This window comes from Esox lucius, chromosome 2, assembly GCF_011004845.1.
Source record: "Esox lucius isolate fEsoLuc1 chromosome 2, fEsoLuc1.pri, whole genome shotgun sequence".
Classification (NCBI taxonomy): domain Eukaryota; kingdom Metazoa; phylum Chordata; class Actinopteri; order Esociformes; family Esocidae; genus Esox; species Esox lucius.
Genome location: NC_047570.1, coordinates 18,225,262 through 18,246,030, shown reverse-complemented (window position 1 = coordinate 18,246,030; position 20,769 = coordinate 18,225,262). Strand labels below are relative to the sequence as shown.

The following is a 20,769-nucleotide window of genomic DNA, read 5'->3' as shown; positions in this document are numbered from 1 at the left end:
ATAATGTATAATAAGTTATACATTTCAGCTTTATCTATTTACATGCTGTATAATTGTATAGAAACGCTGATTGGCTTATGAACAACTATAAACTAAAATCATTATGTTTACAAATGCACTTTATGTTAAAGAAATTACTTTTGCAAGTAATCCTTCTCACAAATTTCAGTCAGGTGAACTTGTGAATACCATACGTATGTCCTTTGAAGGAAGTTCCCAGCATTGGGAACAGCTAATTCTGTAGACCTCCCATTAATGCGATAATGCTACTTAGCAGTGGCTCATAAATGTACCTGTACTAGATTGCTTCCCATCTTTAAGCCTCTCATATCCATATAATCCATGTTGAGACACTGATGATTCCACACTAAGGGAAGGGAAGAAAGGTATGTCTTCTATTTAAAAAAAATAATCCCGACTAATTGTTCAGGGTCTGGCCTTGTCCCAACCTGATTACTGGCTGTCTCAAAACAAAGCAGCAGGCCTTGTTCTCAGCTGCAATATATATACACAATATGTACAGAACTAATCTGTTCGAACAAACTTTCAAGTGTATATTATAAATGTATTTCCTTTAAGTAATCAGGTGTTTTGTACATTTTATTAAAGTACAGGGTTTAAATTATCCAAAACATCCAAAATCTCAAATGTCACTGAAAAAAGTTGAATTGACAAAAACGAGTTGTTGTAGGCCGCCAGATGAATATTATATATATATATATATATATATATATACTTTTTTTTTAATGTATTTCAGTGCAATGTAACAATCGTGGGGGTGTGTTGTCATGTTTAATGTGCAAAGGAAGAGGCTCCACTGGGATCCTAATAAACTGAAAGGTTACTCTTCTCCCAATAATATGTGTTGTATCCACACATTCTGTCCAGTCATATATTGTGTTTTCCAGAAACCTACCAGATGAATGGCTACATGATGCAGTGTTATAACGTATTACACTGCCAGGGCACTTGTAACCCGGTTAATTGCTGCTTTCAACGTTTGTATGTGTCCTCTTTACCTGTCTAAAATTGTAAGGACAATTAGAATGTGGACAAAATCCAGACAAAGGAATCCTGTTGGACAAAGGAATCCTGTTGGACCCAGGTACCTGTGTAAAAGTGTGTGACGTGGTTATGTCATGTGAAAGGCGATATGTTGGGGTGTTTCTCTGATGTAAATCAATGCTCTCTAGGAGCTGACAGTCTGGATTGACAGGCCATACTATGAGCGAGCATGAGTGTTGTAATATAAAGATAATTGTCAGCCTTGCATTCCTCTACAATATCTCACACTGGATCCTGAATATAATGATTCCTTATTAAAACCCACATAATATAAGGGTTATTATTGACACTCATGTATAAAACACCTGGTGGACAATACATTGGCAGGCAAAACTAATTCATTGTTTTTGACAGAGAGGTAAATTTCAGATATTGCCTAATTAATATAATGTGGTGCATTGATCGGTTAACTTTCTACTGACAGCTCTCCATTGACTCTTGATCCTTCACCTCTGGTAGAATACACCAGAGACAACACCACACAATGTGACAGAGAGCATTGTAGGAATGTAGTTTTGCAGATAAAAATCTAAATCTCTCCATATTCTCCTTTGGTCACATGTGTAGCAGCTCGCTCAGATTCTTTTTCTGATTATCTTGGTGAAACTCTATATATATTTATATAGTTACATAAGTCACCTGACTAAACGCTGGTCCCCTGGAGGTACTGTAGGCTGTCTGACCCTCACACAAACTAGAAAAGCCAAGTGAATAAAACTTACTTTCTAAGGAAGAAATCGCAGAAATGTTCCCAAGTATTATCACAGTTTAATACATCCACAGTTAGCACAAAGCTACAGAGTAATACAAATAGCATTTGTTTTATTTTAAATTATTTATTTTATTGTCATCTAATGATAACAATGACCTTATTAGACTTTTCAAAGGCATGGATAAAAAGATTTATTACACTCATTACACAAAAATTTGGTGAATATGACTCATCTGGGCAGGAAGGGCAGCCAAAAACGCCTGGCGCTAGCACTGTTCATTAAAAACAAAACTGAAAACACGTGACCTGTCATTAAGACTCACTGAGTTAAACAGCTCATGAGGAGTATGATTGGGTAGATCTCAGTACAGTATTATGATTATCAGTTTTTGCTGTAATAATCAGTGTGCTTGACATGAGACACACTGACATACAAGACACACTAAGACACACTAAGACACCCTAAGACACACTAAGACACACTAAGACACTAGACACCCTAAGACACTAGACACACTAAGACACACTAAGACACAAGACACACTAAGACACAAGACACACTAAGACACTCTAAGACACAAGACACACTAAGACACTAGACACCCTAAGACACACTAGACACCCTAAGACACACTAAGACACACTAAGACACACGACACACTAAGACACACGACACACTAAGACACACGACACACTAAGACACCCTAAGACACACTAAGACACCCTAAGACACACTAAGACACACTAAGACACAAGACACACAAAGACACTAGACACACTAAGACACAAGACACACTAAGACACTAGACACACTAAGACACTAGACACACTAAGACACAAGACACTAGACACCCTAAGACACAAGACACACTAAGACACTAGACACACTAAGACACTAGACACCCTAAGACACACTAAGACACAAGACACACTAAGACACTAGACACACTAAGACACAAGACACACTAAGACAGCTACCAAAATCAGGTTCTGTGTCTGCCATGCGTGATCTTATCTAGTTTCTTGTGTATACATCCTAGATATTCAGAATATAATACCTCTTGTTTGGAGGATAATATATTCTTCTAAAGGTGTAACAGCTTTTAGTGATGCTATATACAGTGTTCAGTAAGGGTTGTTTGATAGAGCAGAGAAATATTCCTTAAAACGTTATTTCTACAGTGGTTGTTTTGAATGGTCAGCTACGGTTGCCTTATGAAGACATTAATATTAATTAAGAAAACCTATTTATTTAAAAAAAAATTGTCTGAAAGTTGATTGTTTCAAGGTGCTCATCCAAGGCAGATATGAATTCATTTCACAGCCAAGGTTCCCCTCTACTCAAAACCAAACTTCAGTCTCCAAAGAGAACAACCCTACATTTCTGATGTCATTTTATTAAATAGAGTACATGTTTGTATATCTCTGGAATTTTGAACATAGAGAACAATCTGATTAGTCAGCGATAAAGCCTGTGACACCATGGCCTCTTACCAGGAAACTGATGATACAGATTAGAACAAAGATAAAGAGCACACACCTTGGAAGAGACAACAACCACAAAAAAACACATATTCCACCTAAAGGATTATTAGCTTGTTAGAACAACAGACATTGTTTAGAAAACACGTTCAAGAGTAGATGTCATCCCACACAACAAATCCCATATTAATCAAATAATAAATGATCAGTAAAGACAGATTTCTGGAAGCATCAGGCATGAGTGTTAATGTTGGTTGCTGCTATGTAGTAAAACATATGTAGTAAAACATAGCAGCAGTAGTAAAACATATGTAATAAAACATACAGTAAAAAATAGCAGCGGTAGTAAAACATGTTTAGTAAAGCATATACAGTAAAACATAGCAGCAGTAGTAAAACATGTTTAGTAAAGCATATACAGTAAAACATAGCAGTAGTTGTAAAACATATGTAATAAAACATACAGTAAAAAATGGCAGCATTAGTAAAACATGTTTAGTAAAGCATATACAGTAAAACATAGCAGCAGTAGTAAAACATATGTAGCAAAACATATACAGTAAAACATAGCAGCAGCAGTAAAACATGTTTAGTAAAACATATACAGTAAAACGTGATACAAAGACATAATTGAAATGTTTTACACTGGATAATACATAGACTAAGGTGCAAATTAGAATGTTTTGTACTGGAATTTGCATTGCCTTGCCACACATTTCAAAATCACAATAAGAATTACCTCTAAATCCATCTGTTCATTTACATGCACAGGGTGTAATGGTGAACATTTAGGGACAGAATGGGCAAAATATTAGCAAAAAAACTTGTAAGTTGCGAGGTGGAGCTCCCATGGATCAGACTTATTTGTCCAGCACATCATACAGATGCTCAATCGGATTGAGATCTGGGGAATTTGAAAGGCCAGGGAAACACCTTGAACTCTTCATTATGTTCCTAAAAACAATCCCAAACAATGTGTGCAGTGTGGCAGGGCACATTATCCTGATGAAAGAGGCCACTGCCACCTGGAAATACCAAGGAATGTACCTGGTCTGAAAAGATGTTGATGTAGGTAGCACAGGTCAAATTGACATCCACATGAATGCCTGGACCCAGGGTTTCCCAGCAGAACACTGCCCAGAGCATCACACTGCCTCCACCGGCTTGTCGTCTTCCCATGGTGCATCCTGGTGCCATCACTTCCCCACGTAAATGGCGAATACATACACAGCTGTCCACGTGATGTAAAAGAAGACAGGAATCATCAGATCAAACGACCTTCTTCCACTGCTCTAAGGTCCAGTTTGGACGATGGGGTGCCCATTGAAGGTGCTTTTGATGGTGGTTACAGGGGTCAGCATGGGCACCCTGACCGGTCTGCGGCTACACAGCCTCATACACAGCAGTGTGCGATGCACTGGATTTTGCGACACATTCCTCCCGTGACCATCATATAAAAATGTCTATGACTCGTGCTACAGTAGTCCTTCTGTCAGTTTGGACCAGATGATATAGGCTTCGTTGCCCTCGCTCATCGATGGTTTGTGGTTTGTCCCTCTTCAGACCATAGTCAGTAGGTACTCACCACTACTGACCACCACTACACATCCCACAAGACTTGTCGTTTCAGAGATGCTCTGACCCAGTCGTCGGGACATAACAATTTGGCCCTTGTCAAAGTCGCTCAGGTCTTTACTCCTGTACATTTCTCCTGCATCCAACACGTTGACTACTGATTGTTCGCTTACCATCTAATCTACCCAGACCTTGACATGTGCCCTTGTTAGGAGATGATCAATGTTATTCACTTTCTCTGTGAGTGGTCATAATTGTTTGGCTCATCAGTGTACATACATTTACATTTGTACACCGTTCTAGTCCTTGCAATTCTATGTAGATGCAGGAAATTATCAGAGTTTTAACTGCAGTATAGTGCATCTAGTTAAATATTTGGAGATTACACAAATTATTGTTTGCTGAGGGCCACAGCGTTGAGAAAGAAACCGTTAAAGTGAGATGGGCACTACTTTTTACACCCAAAAATGTTTACAACATATTTTACTCAGAATATGAATATATTAGTGCTATCAAACAAGTAAAAAAAATTGTCATGATTAATCGCATGATCTTTCATAGTTTTTCAGTTTTCTAGACTGTGCATTATGTAAAGTACATACTATGTAAATTGTAACCTATGGACAGTGCTTAACAAGAAATTAATTAAGTGCAGGAGCTAGTGAATTGACTTGTATGCTGCTACAACGTAGTCATGGGAAAAAGTAAGTAAGTTGTTTGACTTTGTAAGCGGTGCATCCTGACTGACTGGCTGAATGACTGTATGTCCGCAGCTGGAACCAATTCGTCTTTATTGATAACGTGACTGCTGACGACAGCAACAGGAATCATTTTGAAGTGAACTTTGTTATCAGATACAAAGGAATACCTCTAAAGTCATGGGACAACACACTACCATACAGCATGAAAATGACCCCATACCAACTGCCATAGCTATGAACATGTTTTTCAGGGCCACAAAATAGAAAGTTATTAACTGGCCAAGTCAATCACCAGATTTGAATCTAATTGAGCATGCCTTTAATATGCCAAAGACAATACAGAAGGCAAAAAGGTCTGGAAACAAGCAGGAACTTAAGATGGTCGCAGAAGAGACCTGTCAGAGCATCACCAAGGAAGATACCCTGTGTCTGGTCTATTGGTTGCAGTTTTCATGGCAATCTTTGAATCTAAAGTATATGCAACCAAGAACCAAATATGACTACTTTATTTAACATATTGAACAAATACTGTCGGTATCCTAAAATATGGGGACGATGGATAAAACGCTTAATCCAATTTGTATGAAAATACCCTCAAATTAAAGCTGACTTTAATTCAACCCCATTTTTATTATATAATATCCAAAGTTATGGAATGAACAGAAAGTGTGAGTGTCCACTGTATGTAAGTATAATTTGGGTTTACATTGGGTTGTTGTTGTTGTCCACTGTATATAAGTATAATTTGGGTTTACTTTAGGTTGTTGTTGTCCACTGTATATAAGTATAATCTGGGTTTACTTTAGGTTGTTGTTGTTGTTGTCCACTGTATATAAGTATAATCTGGGTTAACTTTAGGTTGTTGTTGTTGTTGTCCACTGTATATAAGTATAATCTGGGTTTACTTTAGGTTGTTGTTGTCCACTGTATGTAAGTATAATCTGGGTTTACTTTAGGTTGTTGTTGTTGTTGTCCACTGTATATAAGTATAATTTGGGTTTACTTTTGGTTGTTGTTGTCCACTGTATATAAGTATAATCTGGGTTTACTTTAGGTTGTTGTTGTTGTTGTCCACTGTATATAAGTATAATTTGGGTTTACTTTTGGTTGTTGTTGTCCACTGTATATAAGTATAATTTGGGTTTACTTTTGGTTGTTGTTGTCCACGGTATATAAGTATCATTTGGGTTTACTCTAGGATGTTGATATTGTTCTCTTTACAGTCCAAACACACAAGCCTCATCATGGGACAGTCACATGTCACAGAAAGCGACTAGACAAGCTTAACCGGCAAGGTGCATTTCATCTTTCAGGAAAGTAGCTCAATAAAAACATTGACATCTTGATCACCTGGCTGTCTGCCAGGTTGTTTTCTGAACATGGGTGATGAGTGAGATGCTGCCACTCCTTGACAACGTATTATATTAGAGAACAGTATAGAGCACAGACCTCATAAAGAGTAACAAAGTTCAAAATGTGCAACAGAGCTCAAAGGATGCAACAGAGCTCAATGGGTGCAACAGAGCTCAAAGGGTGCAACAGAGCTCAAAGGGTGCAACAGAGCTCAAAGGGCGCAACAGTGCTCAAAGGGCGCAACAGAGCTCAAAGGGCGCAACCGAGCTCAAAGGGCGCAACCGAGCTCAAAGGGCGCAACCGAGCTCCAAGAGCAGAAACGAGCTCCAAGAGCGGAAACAAGCTCCAAGAGTGGAAACGAGCTCCAAGAGTGGAAACGAGCTCCAAGAGTGCAACAGAGCTCCAAGAGTGCAACAGAGCTCCAAGACTGCAAGAGAGCTCCAAGAGTGCAACAGAGCTCCAAGAGTGCAACAGAGCTCCAAGAGTGCAGCAGGGCTCAGAAAGTGAGACAAAGTCTAATAGGCACTGCCTCATGAAGTCTGTCAGACTGGGTTGCTTGCCTCATTTTGCTCAAGCAACTCCATGTTTTGGGTTGCCTCAATTGGGGTTGAGCCGATCCCAAAAGTCTGGCAAAATTCTGGTTGTTAGCCGGTTAAGTGCTTTCCTCCCCTGGTAAGTTGGTTATTGTTGGTTGAGCACGAGTGGTAAGAAGCAAAACAGTCAGACAGGATGTGCACTGGAGGACACATATCCCCATCTTGGCATTCTGGTAGATCCTGTAATGAGGTAAGACTATAACAATGAATAGGGCCGCTAAAAACCAGGAGGGGAGAAACATAAATCATTTTTTTTTGGTTGTTTTGTTTAAAAGGATCCTAATCTGTTCAATAGTTTTGAGCTTTCTAATGCAGATTAAATATAGCTGCCAGAAACAGACAATCTTGCAATGCCAATCAATGTTGAGACAAGTCCTGTAATATAACATAATTATTGTTTTGTGGTTTTGCATTTGTTTTTAATTCCAGTAGTTTTAAAAACAAATTTTCTAATTCAATTTAGTTTCAATTATTGTGCATTTTTTGATGATTAGTCATGCTAATAAAAAATCAGAAATAGCACATTGTAAGCAACTGTTTGTGCACAAGTTTAACTTAAGATGTGGGGTTTTCTCCGTTTACTACTACACCAACTTTTTTGTTGCCCTGAAAAAACACAATTCCTTTGCTTTTGTCACTTACATTATTGTCCTCAAATAGTTCCAAACAGCACTTTTGTCTTTCATGCCAACTTGTAGTCTCAAGGGCATCCCTCTCAACTTGTAATCTCAAGGCCATCCCTCTCAAATTGTAGTCTCAAGGCCATCCCTCTCAAATTGCAGTCTCAAGGCCATCCCTCTCAAATTGCAGTCTCAAGGCCATCCCTCTCAAATTGCAGTCTCAAGGCCATCCCTCTCAAATTGCAGTCTCAAGGCCATCCCTCTCAAATTGTAGTCTCAAGGCCATCCCTCTCAAATTGCAGTCTCAAGGCCATCCCTCTCAACTTCTTTTGGTGTCCAAGGCATTGTGGGAAGGCAACTAAGGGAGGGGTTATTCTTTGTTTGTTGTTGAAGGTAGGATTATATGAAAACATTGCCATCTAATGGCACCCTAAATTTGCCATACTGAAAGAGAAGGCTGAGTCTTCCATTTTTGATGTCCAAAAGACAAAAACTGAAAATAATTTACAATTGTTCAGTGTTTATTCTGGTTAGCTTTGAATCGAACATTTCTAATGGCAGTTTTCATTTATCACAAATATATCGTATCTACACTGAACAAAATTATAAACGCTTTTGTTTTTGCCCCTATTTATCATGAGCTGAACTAAAAGATCTAAGAATTTCTCTATGTACACAAAGGGCCTATTTCTCTCAAATATTGTTCACAAATCTGTCTAAATCTGTGTTAGTGAGCACTTCTCCTTTGCTGAGATAATCCATCCACTTCACAGGTGTGGCATGTCAAGATGCTGATTAGACAGCATGATTATTGCACAGGTGTGCCTTAGGCTGGCCACAATAAAAGGCTACTCTAAAATGTGCAGTTCCATCACACATGCCATGCCACAGATGTTGCAAGTTTTGAGGGAGTGTGCAATTGGCATGCTGACTGCAGGAATGTCCACCAGAGCTGTTGCCCGTGAATGAAATGTTCGTTTCTCTACCATAAGCCGTCTCCAAAGGCATTTCAGAGAATTTGTCAGTGCATCCAATTGGCCTCACAACCACAGACCACGTGTAACCACACCTGCCCAGGACCTCCACATCCAGCATCTTCACCTCCAAGATCGTCCGAGACCAGCCACTCAGACAGCTGCTGCAACAATCGGTTCGCAGAACCAAAGAATTTCTGCACAAACTGTCAGAAATCATCTCAGGTAAGCTATAATCGAACTACAATCAGGGTTTCGCCCTGATTGTAGTTCGTCGTCGTAACCGACTTGAGTGGGCAAATGCGCACATTCAATGGAGTCTGACACTTTGGAGAGGTGTTCTCTTCACGGATGAATCCCGGTTTTCACTGTACAGGGCAGATGGCAGACAGCGTGTATGGCGTAGTGTGGGTGAGCAGTTTGCTGATGTCAACGTTGTGGATCAGGTGGCCCATGGTGGCCCCCCGGACCCCCCCAATACAGTGAAACTGCATATTTAAGAATGGCCTTTTATTGCTGCCAGCCTAAGGCACACCTGTTCAATAATCATGATGTCTAATAAGCATCTTGATATGCCACACCTGTGAGGTGGATGGATTATCTCGGCAAAGGGGAAGGGCTCACTAACACAGATTTAGACAGATTTATGAACAATATTTCATAAATCTGAGAGAAATAGGCATTTTGTGTACATCGAGAAAGTCTTAGATCTTTGAGTTCAGCTCATGATAAATGGGGGCAAAAACCAAAGTGTTGCATTTATAATTTTGTTCAGTGTAATTTTATTTCAGTATAGTAAAATAATTGTGTAGATTTAGTCTTAGTTTTATTTATTCTATTACAGCCTTAATGTGCAGCAAAAAGAACAACAACAGGAATCGTCATCATTATTGCCTTTAAATAATTTTAAATAGAATCTACAAGGAAAGTCTCCTCTTTACAGCTTATACAAGTATAATGAACTGTACTGCAACAACATTAAGATTGAATTGCTGTAGAATATAGTAAACATTTGCTCAAAACAAACATGTTCTCTGTCCCTCAATTACCTGTGGTCTCACTGCACGGCATATTATGACCTCAGATTACAAACCAAGGTCACATATCAACTGGCTTTCTCTATAATCATTGTATGTAGAAAAAAGGCAACATTAACTTCTATATTGAAAGGTGAAACAGAACTTATAGTCACTCAAATTAGGAAATGTTATGGTATAAGTCACTGAGTTCGGTCCTGATTTTGCTGAAGGATGGCCGTTTCCTGGAATTGTACTCCCAGCAGCGACACATAATGGCATACACTTCTGGAGGACAGGAATTAGGGGGAGGCATTCTGTATCCTTAGACATGGGGGAAAAAAACTTGATTTGGGGTTTATCCAGAGAAATGTAATAAACACTGCTGAAACAAATGTAATATACGGTTTATAGATGCATTAACTCCTTATTCTACCAGAGTCATGTCTGAACTACAGTAAATTCCTAAAAAGCATGAACTACAGTCAACTCCAAATGTTTTAGAAACGTGTCTGTACCTTTTTCCACCTCATCTCGCGTCTGCTGGTTGGTCATGCTGGAATAGGGGGTGAGTCCCCTGGAGAATGTCTCCCATAACAGAACTCCAAAACTCCACACGTCGCTGTCCATGGTGTACCTCCCTAAAACACAGACAGGGGGCAGCATTGAGACAGATGTTACGTTCATTAATGTTCTACATCAGTGGTTCTCAAACCATTCCGTGTAAGATGTATTCCAGAGCTAGCGCACCTGAATCCACTTGTCAACTAATATTCTAGCCCTTGGCTGCTTGATTCTGATGAGCTAGTTCAAGCCTAAAACAACATGTTTGAGACAGCTAGGGGTGCCCAGGATCGATTTGCAGATTAAATATTTTAACACTTCACCCAAAAGAGCAAACCTACTGAAATAATTTTATTATCAAGATAATATCCCTTAAAATGTTGGTTTATGTTATTTAGATAAACTGAATAAAAGAATTATAAATGAATTCAACTCTGAGGCCCACAATTCCATGTAAAAAAGGGATGTAGACTTTTAATAGGTACTGTATTTTGTAGAATCCATTACTGTCCATTGGACTGTAGGCCATAGGCAGTACACCATTTATGCCATGACTTTCTACATCTAACACAAATTGTTACAAAGTTTGTGTTTGGTACTGTTGCTCTGCCCCCTTCATGGATGGCAGCCACCCATTTATTATAGAACTTCTATAGCGCCAACCTTATTATCTGCCCTCTTCCATTTACACTTCTGGCTAGATGCTAACTGCATTTCGTTGTACTGTACTTGTTCAATTACAATAAAGTTGAATCTAATCAAATCAAATGTAATTATGTATATATTAAATCCACCTATTAGGTATGAATATTCCAGAACAGTTTATCATTATTTCTATATATACTACCATTCAAAGGTTTGGGGTCATTTAGAAATGTCCTTGTTTTCCATGAAAACATACATGAAATCAGTTTGAATAGGAGCAAAATGTTTTGCTGATTGCGCCATCATCTCTAAGGCAGGTAATCCTGGTTGACGAAATTGAAAGCGAAATTGCAGGTTAACCAGATTCACACATTTTCTCTGGCTTTGGAAAGACCGCGGCCTGATAGAAGCCCTTACAAGCATGACGTGTAAAAGGGCCATTTCAACCAATGCAATAATGCACGATAGATGGACATTGTTTTACGCTTGAAGAAAGGAGAAACAAAGTTTAGATATCATGACTATATCATGAATCTCGCTGGGTGGGTTGAGCTGCTAAGCCATGGGTCCCGTGAATCAAACCCACCTTTCCCTGCATAAGCTTTGGCCCTAGCTATGGATGGTATAGTGGACTCCCAGTGATTTCTCACAACAGCAATTACAGTATGTGTGATTCATTGTATTGTATTTTCATTTTTTTAGAACAGTTTAGAACTCTTCCCAACCAATAACAGAGCGTGTTTTGACCAACACGTGGTAGAATAAAGACAATCATTGGGGGAGGGGATGTTTGCTAATGCTGGGGCAGCAGGGCAGGGTGAGATGTGCAGTACCATAGTTAAGGGCTTCAGGGGCCGTCCATTTGATAGGGATCTGTTTTAAACCCCCGGTGGAAGAGTAGATCCCATCCTCCTGTTCGCGAGACATCCCAAAATCACTGATCTTCACAATGCTCTGTTCACCCACCAGACAGTTACGGGCTGCCAGGTCTCTACAGAGAGAGGAAATGATACAAGAGTGGGCAGGAGCAGCAAGCCTGTATGTGTTAGCACTGTTCTGATAGCCCAGGAAACAAGGCTCCAAATCCTCTGTCCCTGTATATTTCCTTCCCCAGACAAAGCAGCTCAACACTATTAGGAACCATCCTACCACACCACTACACTATTGGCTCCTGTAACACCTACCCACTACACTATTGGCTCCTGTAACACCTACCCACTACACTATTGGCTCCTGTAACACCTACCCACTACACTATTGGTTTCCGTAACACCTACCCACTACACTATTGGTTTCCGTAACACCTACCCACTACACTATTGGCTTCTGTAACACCTACCCACTACACTATTGGCTTCTGTAACACCTACCCACTACACTATTGGCTTCTGTAACACCTACCCACTACACTATTGGCTTCTGTAACACCTACCCACTACACTATTGGCTCCTGCAACACCTCCTGTAACATTTGGTATGAGTTTCTTCTTTATACAGACTGTGTACCAAACATGGTATCTGGCCTTGCGACCAAACCACTCCACCTTTGACTCCTCTGTTCAGAATTTAGCTAAAAAATCCATATTTCCAAATATGGAAAATAAAAACTGTTTAACTATTATAGTAAACACTTTCAAGAGAACATTTTGGCAATCAAAGGCACATTGTACATATTGCAGGGAGGTCTGCATTCAACTACAGACCTGATAAGACAAGGGGCTATCTAACCCTCTTACCGATGGATGCACTTCTTGTTTTCTAGATACTCCATGCCAGATGCCACATTCTCCGCCATTTTTACCAACATTTTGGACTTCAGGTTGTGACCTTCACAGCGCAGAAAAGATAGGAAATCTCCCCCTGGCGACACACATACATACATAAATACACTCCATTAACACACTGCAATTCCAGAAGGTACAGTAGCTGTAGTCAGAGTTAACCAGTCTCACCCTGTACCAGCTCCATGATAATATAGATGGGTTGTTGCTGAGTGCAGACCCCAATCAGCTTCACTATGTTAGGATGATCATACTGCTTCAGGATCCTGCACCAGAGAAAGACATAAAAGGGAGCAAAAAAAATAACAAGTATTAAATTAGAATGCGAATGGGAGAGACAGAAAGGGAAAGGAAGAAAGAAACAGACTGACCTAGCCTCCATGAGGAATTTGTTTTTGATTTCTGTGGCCAGGTTCTCTTTGCAGGCTTTCACAGCTACAGGTATGTTGTTAGAACGCAGGCGACCACTGTACACCTCCCCAAAGTTCCCCTGTACACAGTAGGCAAGACTCTGTTAAACGCCAACCAAACCAATCAGGACCTAACATAACTCCAAACTGACACAGAGGGTGAGCTCACCTGGCCAATGCTCTGTCCCAGAATGACATCATCATGTTCCAAAACCCACTTGTCCTGGAGAAACAGGAACCAGACAGACTTTGGTGATGTTCAGCCTTTTGACTGACAGTCCTGAATAAGAAGACTTACTGTACCAAACGAGTAGAGGCATTTTGGACCAATTGATAAAACCATACTCTATGAGTGGTAAAATAATGTGCGTGTGGTCATTCATGGGACTTTGTCTATGTTGATATGGAGGCTCATTAAAATCCAATGGGTCCTACACTGGAATAACATTGCATAATTGTCCTGGGTAGCATTCTTTTGTGTAGTTCCCTCCATGTTCCCAGGACATCAATGAACAGAATGTTCATTTGTAAGACTTTAATTTGATAAGTGTAGACCCGCACCTAATCTATGTTATAGTCAACTCCCCAGCACGGCCCAAAATACTTTTAGATGATGTCTAGAACTCTCCTGTTTATAAGAAGGCTGATGTGACTGTGACAGTACCAAAAGACCTGTGTTTTTGTCTTCCATAAAGGTGCAAGAGGGCAAGTGATCTGGCATGACGCAGAAACTCTTACAATGGTGTAACTACTCAAATGGCCTCTCAAGTTAAGGTTTACTTCCAACCGGCTAAGGATAAATGAATAAAAGGACATTAAATTGAACCAAGCAAAACCATAGAAGGGACGTTCAACTTGAAAGCTGAAGTGTGACATACAGTAATATAACAACAGACCTGGATTACAGTCGTCCTGTTTGTGTGTGAGATTCCTTACCTTTAGCACAGGTCTCTTAAGGACAATATCTGACCTCTTGGTGGCGGGTTGGTGTGAGGAGACCAGGTGTTGCATCAGCATGGGGATGGTCTGAAATCCCTCTCCATCCAGACGGTACGCATTCTAAAACACACACCCACCACTGTGTAAACATACAAACTACGCAGACATAATCATAGTGTAAATACACACACACTCACATCTACGTTCTGGATGATGAAGTGCCTACAGGAGCCCGCCCAGTGGACAGAGAGGACGTACTCCTGTTTGCCCTGACTCTGTCTGACCAGGAAGTCGCCATCGTTCCTCAGCAGCTCCTGGACTTCCAGCCTGGGGATGGCTCCGTGGTACCAGTCCTGCTGCTCCAGGGGCCGCTCCACCTCTGGGACTGGGGTCAGCGCAGGGGGCACCTGGTGTGGTGGTTCACATACCGAGGTCAATGAAGGGCAGGACGGGTAGGCCCTAGGCATCAGCCTGCGACTCAATTGCGGGGGAACAGATTGATTTAATAGCACGGAGACCGGAGAAACACCACATATACACAGGATATTGCCTCGCCCCCAGCTGTTTCTCCGCCGACCTGGGTGCTGCCACCAACCTATTCCCTGGGGATTCAACAGACTTTGCAGGCACCCGATCGGTTATTATGGTATCTGTTGGCGCACTGTCGTAGCCTCAGCACCTTCGTGGACGATCCGTGTGCGTGGTTCGTCCGTCCGTCAGCGAGACGCACTTCACTACAGTCAACAGGCAAGCGTCGGGGCTTGGAGCGGGTGTGACTGAGAGGCTGTGGTCTCTCTGCCTCGTCAGGAGGGGAGCGTGAGAGGGTGAGAGGGTGAGCGGGACTCGTACGCAGCCACACACGCAACCCGGCAAAACAGATACAAGTAGAGAGTCTGATAACAGGAAAATAATGAAATAGATGTTTTGAATGTGTTTGTTTTTGAAGGTCGCGTTGACGTAACAATGTGATGAAAAAAGGCTGCAAAATGCTCTTGCCCCTCCCCTCACCACAGAGTTTGTGTTAATAGGTGACATTAACTGAGATGCTGAACTCCCCTAAGTCTGTGCAGCACCAGGTAGACTTCATAAATCCACATTTCTCTGTCCCCCAACCAATTCAACCCCAAGCCTTTGGACAATTCTGCTCTCATAGACTGAATCAATAACATTACTGCCAAGGGCACTACAGCAGTCCTCTGCCAAGACCTCAGTGGTCAGTCTTGTATTGTAGGCCAATATCAAACCTCCCGTTCCTCTCAGAAACCTGTGTTTCCCAACAACTGAATGCCTTCCCGAAGACAAATAAAATTTATGAAATGCTCATAATCCCATCATAGTACTGAGACTGCACTTGTGAAGGTAACAAATGAGCTTCTAATGGCCTCAGACAAAGGTTCCACATCCTTCCTGTAGCTTCTTGATCTTAGTGCTGCTTTTGACACTATTGATCACTCCCTTCTCTTAGAGAGACGGGAAACCCATATTGGGCTACGTGGACTTGTTCTAGCCTGGTTTAAATCTTATTTATCTGAAACATATCAGTTTGTTAGTGTGGATGGCATATCTTCTGACAAGTCAAATGTATGCTTTGGTGTTCCTCAAGGCTCGGTTCTGGGCCCATTATTGTTCTCACTATATATGCTGCCTCTGGGTGATGTAATCCGAAATCACAATGTACATTTTCACTGTTATGCTGATGACACACAGTTATATATTTCAATGAAGCATGGAGAAGCTCCAAAATTAGCTACTTTGGAAGCATGCGTTTCATATATTAGGAAGTGGATAACAGAGAACTTCTTGCTCTTAAACTCTTGCTCATTTTAGGACCCAAGAAACAAAGAGCGTTGTTAGCAGATCTCACTGTGAACCTCGATGGCTGCATGCTCGTATCCCAAAAAACTGTAAGAAACCTCAGCGTTACCCTTGACCCTGAGCTCTCCTTTGAAGAACATATAAAATATGTCTCAAGAGTTGCTTATTTTCATCTTCAAAACACTGCAAAAATCTGAAACTTTCTATCAAAAACTGATGCAGAAAAATGAATCCATGCTTTCGTTACTTCTTGACTAGATTACTGCAATGCTCTTCTTTCCGGCTACCCTGACAAATCAATAAATAAACTTCAATTAGTGCTGCACATGGCTGATAGAATCCTAACTAGAACAAAAAAGAATTGAAAACATTACTCCTGTACTAGCGTCCTTACACTGGCTGCCTGTTAAGTTTAGGGCTGATTTTAAGGTTTTACTGTTAACCTGTAAATCAATACATGGACTTGCTCCTACTTACCTTGCTGAAATTATCCAGCCATACATACCTACACGTAACCTACGATCGCAAAATGCAGGCCTTTTAATTGTACCTAGAATTTCTAAACAAACAGCCGGAGGCAGGGCCTTTTCTCATAGAGCTCCACTACTGTGGAATGATCTGCCAATTAAGGTTAGAAATGCAAACTTTTAAGTGTCTACTAAAAACTCATCTCTACAGCACAGGTTTATGATTAGGTGTAGCCTGGCCTGGGGGCGTGAAGGTGACCAGTAGGCTTGATACTGTCCACCCTTGCTGTCTTGCCAGATGGGCTCTCGTCGCCACTGGGATGCCCTCCCTCCAATGCCTTTCGGGGGAAGAGTCACTGGCTTGTTGTTGTCTGTCTGTTGCGCACTTGTGCAATTGGGCTGTACTCTGCTGGCAGTACTCTACCCTATTTCAGGGTGGTTGCGGTTGGTGGGTGTCCCTTTGGTTGATGCCTGGCAATGTGGGTGGATTGATTTCCTGCCTGTTGGGCCCTGTCCGGGACCTCCCCCGGGTAGGGCCACAGTGTTGCTGGACCCCCCCCTCCCGTCTCAGTTCCAAGGTCTTACGGTGCTATACTATTGGGTCAGTTCTCCTTCTCCACTATAAATCGTTGTTGATATGAGGAATGCATTTTCGGAATTTTAAACTTTAGGAGGACATGAGGTCCTGGTCCACACCTGCGGAGTACCTAGTTTGGGGGGCCTGTTGCTGACCCTGTCCTTGTCAATCTGGTCATACTTCTGACCTAGTCTAAATTTAAATAGACTCTGGATTTAGCCCAGATTAATTTAATAATTATTCCAATTGGACTCTTAATATCTCATCCGGCACAGCCAGAAGAGGACTGGTCACCCCTCTGAGCCTGGGTCCTCTCTAGGTTTCTTCCAAAAATTCTGCCTTCTTAGGGAGTTTTTCCTAGCCACTGAAATTCAACATTACTGTTGTTTGCTCATTGGGGTTTAAGGCCGGGTGTCTCTGTAAAAGCACTTTGTGACAACTGCTGTTGTAAAAAGGGCTTTATAAATACATTTGATTGATTGATTGATTGTTTTTGATGCAGCACCTGGTTTAGGCCTGAGTTGTCTGATCTAATCCAGAGTAAACACCTGCCCTGGCACATCACTTCCCAAAAGAATGTCTGAGGGAAGGAATCAGCACACCTCGGTATATCAAAGCCCCCAGCAAGCGTTGCTGACCCTGTAGAACACTCTTTTAAAGCCCCTCCTGTTTCTACTTTTAGCCAGTACTGGTGGACTAGGTGTGGCAGAAAATCATAAACCTTAAAAATCACAACTAGTTTTGAAGGCTATCTGCCTCTATGATAACAGCACCTACGTTGATCAGGAGATACTCAAAACATTGCACACTGCTCAAAATCTCTGTAAAGATCACATACAGATACCTAAAGAGGTTTTACTACAGACAACCTGACAGCAATTCAAAAAGATACAAATGTTCAGAATCCAAGTGAAGGCTTTCTACAAACTGTTATATATTACTTAAGAGCTCAGACAGCAGATAGAAGAGAAAGCAGTACTGAGAAAGCAGTATTGTGAAAAGTTAATCTCCAGAAGACCCACAATCAGTTGTCTGCTGCTCAACAAGGACACGTATGAATAGACAAACACTCATTGCCCAGTTATTTAGGGGCACCTCCCTGTTCACAAAATCTTCAATCCTACAGGCCATTAGTCAAGTGGCTGTGGCTTGCTATTGGCGGTGGCTTGCTATTTAAAGCGGGCAGAAAAACATCAAGGCATTCAGTGACTGTGTGATTGAACATTAAAACACAACACATTATGCATGTACCATCACTGGTGTGACCGGAACTGACCAAGTACTATGTATGACTGGAACTGACCGTATCATGTGTATGACCTTAATGGTATAAATGAACACTGACCATGTATTTAGGTTTGAACAGGCCGCTGAGGTGACTTATTATGGAGTCCACACTGAGGTTTCTGAGGCCATCCTTCTCCTGAAACAACACAGTGCACAACCATCACCGACATGTCTTTTAGGAAGATCCCCACCACTGGTACCTACAATAGAACTCAGAAACACATTAAATAATCCACAGATTAGGATATTAAAGCTACAGAAACAGTTTTTTAGAAAACGCCAAAGAAACAATAACTTGTTTGGTTAAGTTTGGTTTGGAGAGAAGAAAAAACAACAGCGATATGAAAATGGGCGAAAGAATGTCAAGCGCATGACACAGCGAAGAATGCAAAGCATCAGGATCATCGGTTTCATGACAAGTGGACGCGTCAGAATGAGACACAAAGAAAGTAAAGGACTGGTTGGGTCAGTCTGTGGTTCAAATGCCTTCTGGTTGAACAATACGGTTACATAATGATGACCCATGAGCACTACCATGTGAAGTACAGTGATATCAAGTCTACAGAGCCTTACTGAGAACGCAGCTTTCGTTTCTATAAAGGATTAAAGCCAAATCATGTCAGTCATTCCCTCACCTATAATAAGATCTTGTAACCAGCAATACTGAAAACACATTAATCATTGTTCTGAAAAATAACAGTAATAAATAAAAAACTGTCAGCGCTTGAGTGTACACACCCTTTACAATGGGGTTCGTAACAGTTCAGATTTAACCAATCACATTACAGCTCCTGTAAAATAGTAATTTGCAGTCACTTGACATCACTTTCAATGATTCTGATTAGCCCTAAAAAAAATCTGATTTTCCATTAGGATTTCCCTGAATGTTTCTTAGTTGCACCAGCAACTAAGTTGCAAAGATCAGGGTGTCTCTCCAAAATATATGACTGGGCAAGGAGATCACCAAGAAGCCTACTGATACCTTAAAAGAGATGCAGGAATTTTTGGCATTAACTAGGCACTCTCTGCATACAGTAGTTAATTCTTCAAAAGTTAAGGGGTGGGATGACCTATGCAACCATAGGTCATCCTACCAGTTTAGTATTTTTTTGTATTTTTTACTTAAATTACTTTTCTGCTTAAATATTGTTTATTACAAAATATGTTTGCAGTGAAAAAGATCTGACATGGTTCATCTTGATTTCAGACTTCACATAAAAAAGCTGCATTGTTGACACGGGGTGTATAGACTGTTCACATCCACTCTACATATGAAATTGGGTGTTTTTGAAAAGTGTCAATTTTCAGAGACTTGAAGATGAGAATACAAACCATTTCTCATCAAATTATCGTGGGATTGTTGATGTGCTGTACGCTGCTTGCTGTAACCTACCTGGCTACATGCCAAACCCTTTCGAATTTACTCTGTATAAACTAATTGGTTAAATTCTACTTTAAGAGTTGACCAATGCAATATTTTTATCTGTTGACTTTTAACCCAACTTTTCTACACCGGGACTCTATTTGGACATAATTAACAGAGCTACTCACCCCTGAACACCTGAGGCTAAGTATCATTAAAATGCCTTATCATTGTAATTGTTGTAGTTACAACACGGAGGAGAACTATCATCTTCAGGTAAAGATAGCAGAGTTAGAGGCTTGGCTTCAGACGCAAATGTCAGGCAAGGATTATGTTAGCGAAAAAACTGCGTCTGTGCCACCAGGAATAAACGATAATGTTGTTAGCCCCCCGGCACAGCTCCTGCAGCCGGGCCAGAACTTTCTCTTGGTCACTGTGAAGAAATGCCGTCGACCATTTAAACCTGTGTCGCTGCTAGAGCCAACTGAGATTTTGAACAGGTTTTCCCCACTGGAGTCGGAGTCAAGGCCCGAGCCGTCTTCGGAGGGGAATGATCGGCAGGCATGTTCTACCGGTGGCCTGGAAAAACTGAAAACTTTAGTCAGTGGCGATTCCATTACACGCAGTATTAGACTAAAGAATCAGTCGGCGATCGTACACTGTTTACCGGGGGGCAGAGCCACCAACGTAGCCGCAAATCTGGGTCTGATGCTAGCGAAGTCTAAAACTGGCAAGTATAGAGAGTACAGAGATAATGTTATTCACATTGGCACCAAGTTCTGCCAGTCGCAAGAGGTAGAGTTTGTAGATAACTGGGTCACTTTCCG

At 41.1% G+C, this 20,769-nt stretch overlaps 1 protein-coding gene across 3 annotated transcripts in view; it reads right to left on the bottom strand.

The window, feature by feature from the left end:
* Window positions 1–9,956: 9,956 nt before the first annotated feature.
* Window positions 9,957–20,769, bottom strand: part of fes (FES proto-oncogene, tyrosine kinase) — a 36,409-nt gene continuing 25,596 nt past the window's right edge. For 2 of the 3 annotated variants that reach the window (XM_010879643.5, XM_029113590.2), the window contains 10 exons: window positions 18,638–18,715; window positions 14,631–14,840; window positions 14,431–14,553; window positions 13,664–13,717; window positions 13,456–13,574; window positions 13,256–13,350; window positions 13,040–13,163; window positions 12,137–12,294; window positions 10,613–10,735; window positions 9,957–10,418 (listed from right to left, as the gene is read on the bottom strand). In XM_010879643.5, coding sequence (XP_010877945.4) covers window positions 10,276–10,418; window positions 10,613–10,735; window positions 12,137–12,294; window positions 13,040–13,163; window positions 13,256–13,350; window positions 13,456–13,574; window positions 13,664–13,717; window positions 14,431–14,553; window positions 14,631–14,840; window positions 18,638–18,715 — 1,227 coding nt within the window. In that variant the 3' untranslated portion in view covers window positions 9,957–10,275. Of the gene's footprint in view, window positions 10,440–10,612; window positions 10,736–12,136; window positions 12,295–13,039; window positions 13,164–13,255; window positions 13,351–13,455; window positions 13,575–13,663; window positions 13,718–14,430; window positions 14,554–14,630; window positions 14,841–18,637; window positions 18,716–20,769 lie in introns of all 3 variants that reach the window. The other variant, XM_029113589.2, reaches the window with a different exon arrangement.